Raw genomic sequence first — 13,317 nt, forward strand, 5'->3', positions numbered from 1 at the left:
ATTCGCAACAACATTTGTCAGAATCATGACATTCTTACCTGTAGGTGTTGAAGGATCCTCTACTATCTTAAGTAAATGTAATAATCTCCAGACAGATCACAACTCCAATGCTTTTTAGACAACAAACACCGCACAAAACATTATTAATTCACAAAATATAATGCACATTATATGAAACCTAACCCTATGTCGAACATTTTGTAGGAAAAAAGAGCAGCAGTTGAGTTCAGCTTTTCTTACAGTATAATTGTTTGTGATAAAATGCAGTTACTCGTTTTACCTGTTACATGTAGCACCTGACCACCATAATAATGTTTGTTCAGTAAACCTTATTTGATTGTAATCTTTCATTTACACACACACACACCCATATATATACATACTGTATTATTACTAGCAGGAAATATAATGAAGTTATATTTCTCCCAAAATCTAGTAAACACTAACACATACATTTTTCAAGTCTTTAAATAATCACTTCCTAGAGACCATCGTACTTTACAGTCTTAAAACAATAGGACACGAGTGTATTAATGTGAAGCATATGTAAAATGCAAATGGTATGGTAAATGGTATAAAAAATCTGGATTATACTGATCCCATCAGAAGGGTGGATTTCAGGAACAAAAATGTAATAAAACTTTAAAATTGGTTAAAATATACATTTTTATCATGTAATATACATACACATATATATTTTTTATTTACACTTGATTAGTTTAACTGTTGAAGTAATAAATTAGAAGAAGACATTATAATATTTAGCCTTTCAGTAGCCTACTGTAAAGTAAAACAGAGATTTGGTGCCAAAAGATAATCCCCAAACAGCTGTAAATATAAAGAAATATTATATTTCATTCAAAGTGTTTTTTTTTTTTTTTTTTTTTTTTTTTTTTATCATAATGTTTGTAAACTACATTGACATAATCATAAGAAATGAACCAGTCAAAAGTTATTTGCATGCGAACACAAAGTTTTTCGGTGGCACACTACGCAGAACTTTTCTGAGAGAACGCAAAATAATTTAATTCCCAATATTTTATTCACAATAGAACATAGATAACATAACAAATGTTTAAACTGAGAAATTTTACACTTTTATCCACTAAATGAGCTCATTTTAAATTTGATACCTGCTACAGGTCTCAAAAAAGTTGGCACGGGGGCAACAAATGGCTGAAAATGCAAGACATTTTGAAAATATTTAGCTGGGAGAACATCTAGAAACTAATTAAGTTAATTGATATCAGGTCTCAGAGTCTCTCAGAAGTAAAGATGGGCAAAGCTGTAAAAGAGTGTGTAAAAAGATTGTGGAATACTTTAAAAACAGTGCTCCTCAACGTCAAAATGCAAAGGCTTTACAAATATCATCATCTAAAGTGCATAACATCATCAAAAGATTCAGAGTATCTCCCTAGTCTCCCTTTAGGAGACTAAATCCGCCTCGCCTTTCCTCCTCACCCTCTTGGGATCTGACCCTGGTACTTCTCTCCGGGGTCATCCCTTCGAACCTTTGCAATCGGTCGAGTTAAAAGTACTGTCCCTTAAGACCGTCCTCCTGGTTGCATTGGCTTCGCTTAGAGGGTAGGGGACCTGCACGCATTTTCGGTCGACGAATCGTGCCTGGAATTCGGGCCTGGGGATTCTCACGTTATCCTGAGACTCCGGCCCGGATATGTGCCCAAGGTTCCTACCACTCCCTTCAGAGATCAGGTAGTGAACCTGCAAGCGCTGCCCTCGGAGGAGGCAGACCCAGCCCTGGCTTCACTCTGTCCAGTTCGCGCTCTGCGCGTTTACGCAGAACTCGAAGCTTCAGGACCTCAGATCAGCTCTTGTCTGTTATGGAGGCCAGCAGAAGGGAAAGGCTGTCTCCAAGCAGAGGATGGCCCACTGGATAGTGGATGCCATTGCCCTGTCGTACGATTCCCAGGGCATGCCGTGCCCGTTCAGGTTGAGAGCTCACTCCCCTAGAGCAGTGGCTTCTTCCTGGGCGCTGGCTCAAGGCGCCTCGCTGACAGATATCTGTAGAGCTGCGGGCTGGGCGACACCCAACACGTTTGCTAGGTTGTATAGCTTACGTGTAGAGCCGGTATCTTCCCGTGTACTCGCTTCAACCAGCCGGTAGACGCGTTGTACCTGCTCTTTGTGTCGGCTTGCAATGCCATTCCCGCCCTCTGGGCCGGATACGTGCATCTTTGACTCCAGTCGTGTTCCCCGGTTGGCGAACCCTGTTGAGCTCCTCCGCCCCCCCTGCGGCGTGTCTGTTGCCAGGCCAACATCCGTTCCTGACGTTGTCTGTTGGCTGGGTACCATATGTCATGACCCCTCTACGTGAGCGGTCCCATATGTGTATCATCCACGGTTAACTCCCTACGGTGAGCCCGTGTCTTTCCCTGAGCAGGGTTACTCTGCTGTCTCCTGTCAAATGAGTCTCCCCCTACTTAGGTGGGGCCATTCCAGGGACTTCGTATGCGTACTGCCCTAGCGTCAGACCATATGTACAGGTCCTTCTCAAAAAATTAGCATATTGTGATAAAGTTCATTATTTTCCATAATGTAATGAAAAAAATTAAACTTTCATATATTTTAGATTCATTGCACACCAACTGAAATATTTCAGGTCTTTTATTGTTTTAATACTGATGATTTTGGCATACAGCTCATGAAAACCCAAAATTCCTATCTCAAAAAATTAGCATATCATGAAAAGGTTCTCTAAACGAGCTATTAACCTAATCATCTGAATCAACTAATTAACTCTAAACACCTGCAAAAGATTCCTGAGGCTTTTAAAAACTCCCAGCCTGGTTCATTACTCAAAACCGCAATCATGGGTAAGACTGCCGACTGCTGTCCAGAAGGCCATCATTGACACCCTCAAGCGAGAGGGTAAGACACAGAAAGAAATTTCTGAACGAATAGGCTGTTCCCAGAGTGCTGTATCAAGGCACCTCAGTGGGAAGTCTGTGGGAAGGAAAAAGTGTGGCAAAAAACGCTGCACAACGAGAAGAGGTGACCGGACCTCATGCTCAGTTTTGCATGTCATTCGGAAATCAAGGTGCCAGAGCCTGGAGGAAGACTGGGGAGAAGGAAATGCCAAAATGCCTGAAGTCCAGTGTCAAGTACCCACAGTCAGTGATGGTCTGGGGTGCCATGTCAGCTGCTGGTGTTGGTCCACTGTGTTTTATCAAGGGCGGGGTCAATGCAGCTAGCTATCAGGAGATTTTGGAGCACTTTATGCTTCCATCTGCTGAAAAGCTTTATGGAGATGAAGATTTCGTTTTTCAGCACGACCTGGCACCTGCTCACAGTGCCAAAACCACTGGTAAATGGTTTACTGACCATGGTATTACTGTGCTCAATTGGCCTGCCAACTCTCCTGACCTGAACCCCATAGAGAATCTGTGGGATATTGTGAAGAGAAAGTTGAGAGACGCAAGACCCAACACTCTGGATGAGCTTAAGGCCGCTATCGAAGCATCCTGGGCCTCCATAACACCTCAGCAGTGCCACAGGCTGATTGCCTCCATGCCACGCCGCATTGAAGCAGTCATTTCTGCAAAAGGATTCCCGACCAAGTATTGAGTGCATAACTGAACATAATTATTTGAAGGTTGACTTTTTTTGTATTAAAAACACTTTTCTTTTATTGGTCGGATGAAATATGCTAATTTATTGAGATAGGAATTTTGGGTTTTCATGAGCTGTATGCCAAAATCATCAGTATTAAAACAATAAAAGACCTGAAATATTTCAGTTGGTGTGCAATGAATCTAAAATATATGAAAGTTTAATTTTTATCATTACATTATGGAAAATAATGAACTTTATCACAATATGCTAATTTTTTGAGAAGGACCTGTATTCTCCACGTAATTCCTCCCCAAGGGTAGGTGGTGGCCTCCGCAGCGTCCCCTCGGGTTCGCTTCCCCAGTGTAGTCTAGTTTACTTAGTGGGTATGTCAGAACAGCAGTAAACTCTCTCGGCGTTAGCTCGCCCCCTTGACCGTCCCATGGGTGCGACGGGTGGCTTGAGCTTGCGCTGAGCACTGGAAGGGGTTTCGTAACTGTGGCGCTTTAGTTGGGATCCCAATTCGTCGGTCACTACTGACGTACGTCGAACGTGACCGACTGAAAGGGAACGTCTCGGTTACGTATGTAACCCTCGTTCCCTGAAGGAGGGAACGGAGACGTACATCCCGTCGCCACAGTTTCTGTACCCTCACTGCAGTGCGGACACCAGTTGTCTCCTCAGCGAAAAACAGAGTGCAATTGCATCTGCTTCTTATTTATGTCCCCCAGATGTGGGCGGTGCGCATTATGCAAATATCGCACGCCAATGTTCATTGGCTTGTTTTAGTTCTCTCGAAGCTGATAGGGGCTCTCTAGCGATATCCCAATTCGTTCGGTCACTACTGACGTACGTCTCCGTTCCCTCCTTCAGGGAACGAGGGTTACATACGTAACCGAGACGTTTTCTTTGTTTGTTTTCTTTTTCTTGTGTTTCCTGTATGTATCCTGTATTTTTTTGTAAAGGGTCAGACCGTTTCTTGTATATTTAAGTTTTTCTTTTGTGGTTTTTCATTTTCTGACATTTTATTGATGTTAATTTGATCATATGAAATATTGTTTGTCATTAATTTGCTTTTGTTTGTGTGATATTGCTCTCCTTTTGTTGTGTGTTACAGTGTGTAGTGGCTTTGTATAGGGCTGGGCCTGCACTGACACTTTACCTCCCCTGGTGTAAGTGACTTGTGTGGCGTGGCACTGCTGTGTGGTGTGTATTACCTAGAAGGGTGGCACTGTAATTGTGATTTAAAGGTTACTCCTCATTTGTAGTGTATGCTGTGGGTTTTCCTCTGCTTTCTTTTTCTGTCCCTTACAGGTTGCAGGCGGTGCATAAGAGCAGGCCGGACCCTCCTATTTTCTACTTCTGTGGATTTTATTAAAATGTTTTTATTTTCTTTTTTTTTAATTTTTGATATCTGTGAATAATAAAATTGTGATATTTGACAAACTACGTTTACTGTTTAGAATCCAGTATTGTGATTTGTGGAGGGCATCTCCTGCCTTAAATAAGGAGGTGGCGTAGTCAGCTTATAGTTTTTTACACTACACTAGCACACATCTTTCTCCCAGTATAGTGTTTCCAGGTGAGCATTTCTGTCCATCATAACAATCCGGATCAATAGTGAGTTTTATTGCAAAATAAGGATATACGATAAAATATTACGATTAACAGAAAAAGCGAAAGCAGAATTGAAAAAGTATCCTAAATGTCGCTAAAAATCATCAGTAGCCTAGCCTACATGAATATATCCATCAGCTCAATGTGAAGCTGGATTGGATGGATTAATACAAACTCAAACAAACTGAATGCATTAGTGTTTTATTATCTGAGTTTTTAGGAAGTGTTTCAGCTCCGGTCTTCATCTTCACTGTACAATCTGAATACAATAAAGCTCATAAAGATGGTTTCTAGAAAACAGATAAACAAAAACAATCTCAGTATATTCTCAAAATCATAGGCGGAGGGTGAACCAACTCCAGGGTAAGGCTATGATATGCGTTTTTCCTTGAAGTATTTAAATAGATTACGTACCATCTATAACCATGTTTCAACCAACATGCCGCTCAACGACAGCTCAATTAACTTATTAATGCGGCTATATGTTCACAAACTACTGTTAATTTCAGCAAAAGAAAGCATACTGTATGCGTGATTTGGCCTGGCAGCCAATATAAATAATAAAAAAATAATCGGTAATGTCAGTGCCAACTTGAAACGTTTTTCTAAGTTTGGGTAAAATCAAGTTGAGAGTGCCTCCTTCACGAAGTCAGGAGATGTGTGAGGTGAGTTCAGCTTTAGTAAATTCATCTCGGCAAAGGCCAATTTTGGGTTGATAGAGAGGGTTATTTATTTAAAAGACACTGTGCACCTTCTGGGTCGCATTTTAAGCACTACATCCACTCTCTTTGCTATCTCCATGGTCTGGGTGGGAAAACCAGGACCGACACTCACCCAATAGAGTATCCAAAACAGGGAAGTAGAGATGTTGGGCCTCATTTCTCTTTCATGCTTTGAGTGATATTTCTTTAGAGAAAAACTGTAAATTTAGAAAACAGTATGTATTTATAGAAAGGGGTCTGCGTACCTAGAGTTAGACCGTACAAATCCGGTGAGGCTTGAGAATTACACAACCACATTGATTATCACGGACATGATAGATCTCCTTGTTTGCCTAAGCAACAAAAGATAAAACCTAAATTGGAATGACATCCCAATTTTATTCTGGTACTCAACAGAGGGCTATAAATTAAACCTGAATTCTGAGGTAAAGAATATCAGTTACATTGGTTTATTTGCTTTGCTGCAGCAATGTTGCAATACTGAACATGGGCAAATGGTCATGTTAACTTGTGAATAAATCTTGTGATTGGATAAACTAAAAGAGGACAAGGAAAAAAATCTATTACTGGAATCCTTTGTGTGTGAAATGTGCCTGAGGGTTTCACCCATTCAGAGGACATGAATAGCTCATCCTTGTTTCATTAAAGACGTGTAGCCAATGAACAATGAGAACTAAATCAAATTAATCACTCTGTTCTGAAAATCTTTCAAGATTACTACATTTTATTAAATGCTGAAATAAAATAATTTCAGAGCTGTGTACAGGTCATTATACAAAAACATCTGCAAAGTTTAATTGAAAGGTAGTTTGTTTATAAATATAATAATCTAAAAATAACCATTAGGGAACATTCTGCATAAGCTAATTTTATGCTATTTAAAAAACAACCTTCCTGCAACAATCTGGAAACATTATTTTATTGTTTACATTTATGCATTTGGCAGACGCTTTTATCCAAAGCGACTTACATTGCATTATATTATGCATTTGTATCTGAGTATGTGCAATCCCTGGGATCGAGGCCATGACCTTGGCATTGCTAGTGCCATGCTCTAACCACTGAGCTACAGGAAAGGTAGAAACAGGATCCACATACTAACTTTACGGTATCTGTATCTACAACGTATCTGCACAATACTTGGCTTTCAGAACCAACAATTATGAAATTATTCCTGAACCAAGAAGAGATAAAAGCTGTAGATAAAATTTGTATTTTAGTCATACTTCCTAGACTGCAATCTGTGTTTCCTAAAGCACAGTTGTTACGCACTGCTCTGAGACACGAAGGCTGAGGATCCACATGCAGTATTTATTGAATGTTAATCCACAAGCATAGTTAAAAACAAGCAAACTTTAAAACTAGCTAACAGTCCAACAGCCTGGGTTCCAGACAAGAGCAAATATTCAAATAGTAGGCAGAGATACTAACACAAGACACAGGAGAACACTTGGGTAAAGTTGGTTTTATATGGGCACATTCGGACATCCGTATTCAATAGCCTTGTTAATCACACTACATTGGACATTCAGTGGACATTCACAAGTAAATATGCCATTAAAACAATACTTGATCGACTGTGAAAAATGTTGTAAGTTGACAATAGTTGGTTGTCAATATCATGTCGCTGCTTAAAATTCGCAAACATTAATTTATTGCACATTTATTGGAAAGTCTGAATTTATCAGAAGTCCGAATGTGCGAATATAAAACCAACTTTACCCAAGTCAGGAGAACAGGCTATAATTGACTTGTTTTACGCCTGCCTTTCTTCCACAGCTCAAAGAAATAATTGCGTGCATGAAGCCCACTAGGTCAAGAAGTGGTTAATACAGTTGGTACAAGCATCTTAACCATTATGAATAGCAGCTTGACACTTGACAAGTACTGTTATATGTTTTTAAAGCTTTGCATGGTTTAGCACCACGGTATATTTCTGATCTAATCAGTTTTCAGAAATCCAATAAGTCTTTGTGTTTAAATGATCAATTACATCTGATGGTTCCTCGATCTCACTTAAAACACAAAGGTGATCGAGCCTTTTCTGTTGCTGCACCATAGCTTTGGAATGACCTTCCTCTGTCTGTAAAACTTCTCCTACACTTCATGTATTTCAGAGTGTGCTAAAACGTTATTTGCACTTTGGTTTCTACTTTTTTTGTGGTCTAGAAAGTGCTTTATAAATAAAGCTTGACTTGAGTATAACATGTACAAGACCTAACAAAAAAAGTGAGTGAGTGAGTGAATCCTGGCTTTTATAGACAGAGATAATGAGAAAACAGGACACAGCTGATAGCAATCAGTGATAATGAAACCAGGCAGAGGATGATCGGAGATGAAGCCCTTGAGGGAGTAACAACAGTCTGTGATGGAGTGCCCTCTGGTGTTAATCATTGGAACTTGGTGATTGTAACATAGTTCCCTTCAGAGACTCCTAACATGGCTAGAAAAGTCCAGGAAGGAGGCCGAGCAGAGGCAGAACAGGGTGTGGGATGGAGAGCCAGGTCCATGAAGAGGGTATGCAGACAGAGACAAAGCAGGCTAATCAGTTGGCCAGGGTGAAGCAGGCAATGTAGGTGGCCAGAGCGGAGCAGGCTGGCAAATTACCAGGGCAAAGCAGGCAGCCAGGGCGGAGCAGGCTGGGCAGGGGGCCAGGGCGGAGCAGGTCATGCAGGTGGCCAAGCAGATGAGTTTGAAGACCCCTCACAGCAGCGCAGATGGGCTTGAAGACCCCCATGGTGGAGCAGATGACCACCACAGCAGTACAGACAAGTTTGAAGATCCCCAAGGCGAAGCAGATGACCACCACAGCTGAGTAGACAGGCTTGGAGACCTCCACGGCGGAGCAGACGACCACCACGGCCGATCAGGTAGAACTGAAACATAGAGCATAGAGAGGTTAACGTTGGCCTCAGGGACTGTGTCCAAACAGGCAGGGAGCTCAGGGACAACCTCTGTGGTCGTATCAAGGCACATGGGGTACTCAGGGACAACCTCCTGTAGTCCCTATCAAGGCAGACAGGAAGTTCATAGGTTACGAGGCTGGGTTCTAGAACTGGAGCGAACTCATGGGCTGGAGCAGGCTCTGGAGCGGACTCATGGGCTGGAGCAGGCTCTGGAGCGGACTCATGGGCTGAAGTGGGCTCTGGAACAATCTCATAGGTTGGAGAGGTCTCTGGAGCTGACTCATCAACTGAAGAGTAGTGCACTGCCCAAACACTACAGATGGTCACTGCTGTAACAGGGAGAACAGTGGACGCTGGGGCCTTCCTCAGAGACCCCCAGACTTGACAATACTGCTGAGATGCCAGCTGCTCTCATTGCCTTCAGTAGTGTGTCCTCCAGACTTATAGCCAAGCCTCTTGAGCTTTCGGGAAAGCCTTAAAATCCTCATGTGCAACAACCATAATGGTTGAAGACTCTGGTGAGGCACCCGTGAAGGCTGGAGGCTCTGGCAAAGTGTCTGTGATAGCTGGAGGCTCTGGTGTGGCAGTCATCTTGTCTGACGACACCCTCAAGCCATCCTAGGTGTATATGACTTTCATCTTTCTGATGAACACAATCGTAAATTTATTAATAATTTTTCGGACATGTCCAAGCTTTATACTGGCAGTGAGCGGGATCAACGCGTATGAGCTGAAAATGCCTTCATCCACATCCATCCGTTATTATGACCAGTAGATTATGGAAGGCTAATGCTACTGTAAATCTGTGTCCAGGGTAGAACAAACTGAAGGTGCATGAATGAAGGAGCAGTAGGCACTTCATCTGAAGACCTTTTGATTTCTGTCTACCACTGTTTTAGCAAGATGTATGGAAGTGGCTAAATTAAATACATTTTTTGTACGAGTGAGCAGTAGGCAACCGACTAAAGGTATTAGCCAACTTATTACACACTCTGACGAAGATCAGACTTTACCACAAACCCGGGGCGAGTATCTCTGAGCGGCATTGGGTCCCTGATGAATGAATAATTGGAAGTATGGGATACCCAGAATAATCAAATATCTAAATTAATACATAACCAATGATTAATTCCTTAATTAGAAACACGATGTAAGAGTAATAATCATTGACATTGGAGTCAGATTAAATGAGCAGTTAAAGTAAAATTGAAACCAAATTCTAAAAATTGAGTGAACTTCACAGGGGCGCTGCAAAGACATACACACCTTAACCCTTCGCCCCGGCCGTCGGATTCCGTTCATTTGGCCGATGGGGGGTTCCTTACACCATATCTCTGCTGAACATCTTAAATATGGAAGTAAGAGGTTAGCCCCACTTTTAGCTGTCTGTTTTACTGGTTTTATGATTCATGGTTTGTTACCAGATTTAATGTTTTGTTAGTGCCAGTTATTAAGGACAAAGCTGGAATGGTGGGTAGTTTAGATAATTATAGGCCCATAGCTCTTGCCAGTATTCTTTATAAAGTTTTAGAAAATATCTTGATGCATCCAAAGTTTTTGATCGAGTTAACCATAAAAATTGATTTCTTTAAATGAGACAACGAGGGGTGTCTGAATACATTGTGAGAATTTTGTCCTATTGATATGCCCACCAGTCACTGCAAGTAAAATGGGGTTGTTGTTCAGCACATAAAGATGACAGTGATTTCAGACTGTGGTGATGTGGTTTCTCCACTGTATGGATCTTCATGTGTCGCTTCAGGTGACTTTTAATAGTGAAACTCTTTCCACACTGATTACACATGTGTGGCTTCTCTCCAGTGTGGATCCTCTCATGTGTTTTCAGATATGTTGATCGACTGAATCTCTTATTGCAGTACAAACACTTATAAGGTTTTTCTCCAGTGTGAATCCTCTCATGTGTTTTCAGATTTGCTGGTTGACAAAATCTCTTGTCACATTGTGAACACTTGTAAAGGTTTTCTCCAGTGTGGATCCTCTCATGTGTTTTTAGATGTGTTGACCGACTGAATCTCTTGTCACAGTGTGAACACTTGTAAGGTTTCTCTCCAGTGTGGATCCTCTCATGTATTTTTAGATTTGCTGGCTGACTGAATCTCTTGTCACAGTGTGAACACTTGTAAAGTTTTTCTCCAGTGTGAATCCTCTCATGCAGTTTTAAACTGTTTGCTGTAGTAAACATCTTCTCACACTCGAAGCACATGTACTCTCTCACACCAGTGTGGATTTTCTGATGTACTTGTAAATGTTGCCGCAGTGAAAAACTCTTTCCACACACAGAACATGAATGTGGCTTCTCCTTCGTATGAACTGTCAGGTGTTCCTTCAGGTTTGATGCCCTAAAAAATGTTTTGCTGCATTGATCACATGTGAACGGCTTCTCTCCGGTGTGGACTCTCATGTGACTTACAAGGTTTTCTGATCGGCCGAAGCTCTTCCCACATTGACTGCATGCATATGGCTTCTCTCCAGTATGAACTCTCATGTGAAGATCAAGACTATGTTTGATTGTGAAGCTCTTTCCACACTGATCACATGTGAATGGCTTCTCTCCGGTGTGGATACTCATGTGAATCTTAAGGGTTGATGATTGACTGAAACTCTTCCCACAATGATGGCATACATGTGGCTTCTCTCCTGTATGAACTCTCATGTGAATCTTAAGAGACTGTTTGATTGAGAATCTCTTTTCACACTGTTCACACATGAAGGGTTTCTCTCCGGTGTGGATCCTCATGTGACTTTCAAGGTTTTCTGATCGGCTGAATCTCTTCCCACACTGATTGCATACATATGGCTTCTCTCCGGTGTGAACTCTCATGTGAACATCAAGATTCTTTTTGAATGTGAAGCTCTTCCTGCACTGATCACATGTGAACGGCTTCTCTCCAGTGTGGATCCTAGTGTGACGATCAAGACTTTGCTTTGTTGTGAAACTCTTTCCACACTGAGTGCAGGTGAAAGATTTCTTGGCTTTTTTCTTTAAAAATATCAATGACCAATATGAGCGACTCAAAGGTTTTTCTCCAGGTTTGTCATGATGTTTCTCCTCCACTTCACTCAGTTCTTCACTCTCCTCCTTCACTTCCATCAGGTCTGAAATTAAAGAAAAAAACTATAATTTCATTTCCAGTAAATCAAAATAATTAAAAGAGAGAAATATAGAATGAATAGAGATATAAGTGAGCCCAGATATAATAAACAACTGCTATGAAATATTACAATAATTTTTATGACTTATAACAAATTAATTATGTGTCCTTGAATCTTTCTATGTATGATGTACACTGATACTTCAATTGTTTTTAAAACTTTACAGACAAATCCAATGTTTCTGTAGTGAGAACTATTAGATGTATGAATGAAAGTGCACATTTTCTCTTTGACAGCAGAGGGTGCTGATGGAACAGCAGAAACAAAGCGGTTACCCCGGAAATGCCAGAAACAAAGCAGCTGAGCTACTGAGCAGTATTTCAAATGCTTCAAACAGCCATTCAGTTTTTTTTTTTTGTAATCTCAATGTTGTTCATCACAGCACCAAATACTTCATACTTAAAGGAGCCATCGAATGAAAAATTGAATTTACCTTGGCATAGTTGAATAACAAGAGTTCAGTACATGGAAATGACATACAGTGAGTCTCAAACACCATTGTTTCCTCCTTCTTATATAAATCTCATTTGTTTAAAAGACCTCCGAAAAACAGGCAAATCTCAACATAACACTGACTGTTACGTAACAGTCGGGATCATTAATATGTACGCCCCCAATATTTGCATATGCCAAGCCCATGTTCAAGGCATTACACAAGGGCAGGCAGTATTAACGTCTGGATCTGTGCACAGCTGAAGTCATCAGACTAGGTAAGCAAGCAAGAACAATAGCGAAAAATGGCAGATGGTGCAATAATAACTGACATGATCCATGATATCATGATATTTTTGGTAATACTTGTAAATTGTCTTTCTAGATGTTTCGTTAGCATGTTGCTAATGTACTGTTAAATGTGGTTAAAGTTACCATCGTTTCTTACTGTATTCACGGAGACAAGAGCCGTCACTATTTTTATTTTTAAACCCTTGCAGCCTGTATAATGCATAAACACAACTTCATTCTTTATAAATCTCTCCAACAGTGTAGCACAGCCTCAAACTCATTCAGTATCAAATGTAAACATCCAAATAAATACTATACTCACATGATCCAATGCATGCATGCAGTATGCATGACGAACATTTGATAAAGATCCATTTGAGGGTTATATTAGCTGTGTGAACTTTGTAAATGCACTGTATAATAGTCGAGAGCTCAAGGGGCAGGGAGCGAGAGGATTTAAAGGGGCCGCACACGCTTAATCGGTGCATTGTTAATGATGCTTCAAAATAGGCAGTTAAAAAAAATAATTAAAAAAAATCTATGGGGTATTTTGAGCTGAAACTTCACAGTCACAGGGGACACCTTAGACTTATATTACATCTTGT

General features: G+C 40.9%; 1 protein-coding gene across 1 annotated transcript; it reads right to left on the reverse strand.

Annotated features, from left to right (window-relative positions):
- Positions 1 to 9,021: 9,021 nt before the first annotated feature.
- On the reverse strand, positions 9,022 to 11,942 carry LOC125246824 (zinc finger protein 271-like). The gene has a single exon (XM_048157897.1). The coding sequence runs from the start codon at positions 11,925 to 11,927 to the stop codon at positions 10,452 to 10,454; it is 1,476 nt and encodes a 491-aa protein (XP_048013854.1). The 5' UTR covers positions 11,928 to 11,942; the 3' UTR covers positions 9,022 to 10,451.
- Between the last annotated feature and the right edge of the window lie 1,375 nt (positions 11,943 to 13,317).

Source organism: Megalobrama amblycephala, linkage group LG1, assembly GCF_018812025.1.
Source record: "Megalobrama amblycephala isolate DHTTF-2021 linkage group LG1, ASM1881202v1, whole genome shotgun sequence".
In the NCBI taxonomy this organism is placed as follows: domain Eukaryota; kingdom Metazoa; phylum Chordata; class Actinopteri; order Cypriniformes; family Xenocyprididae; genus Megalobrama; species Megalobrama amblycephala.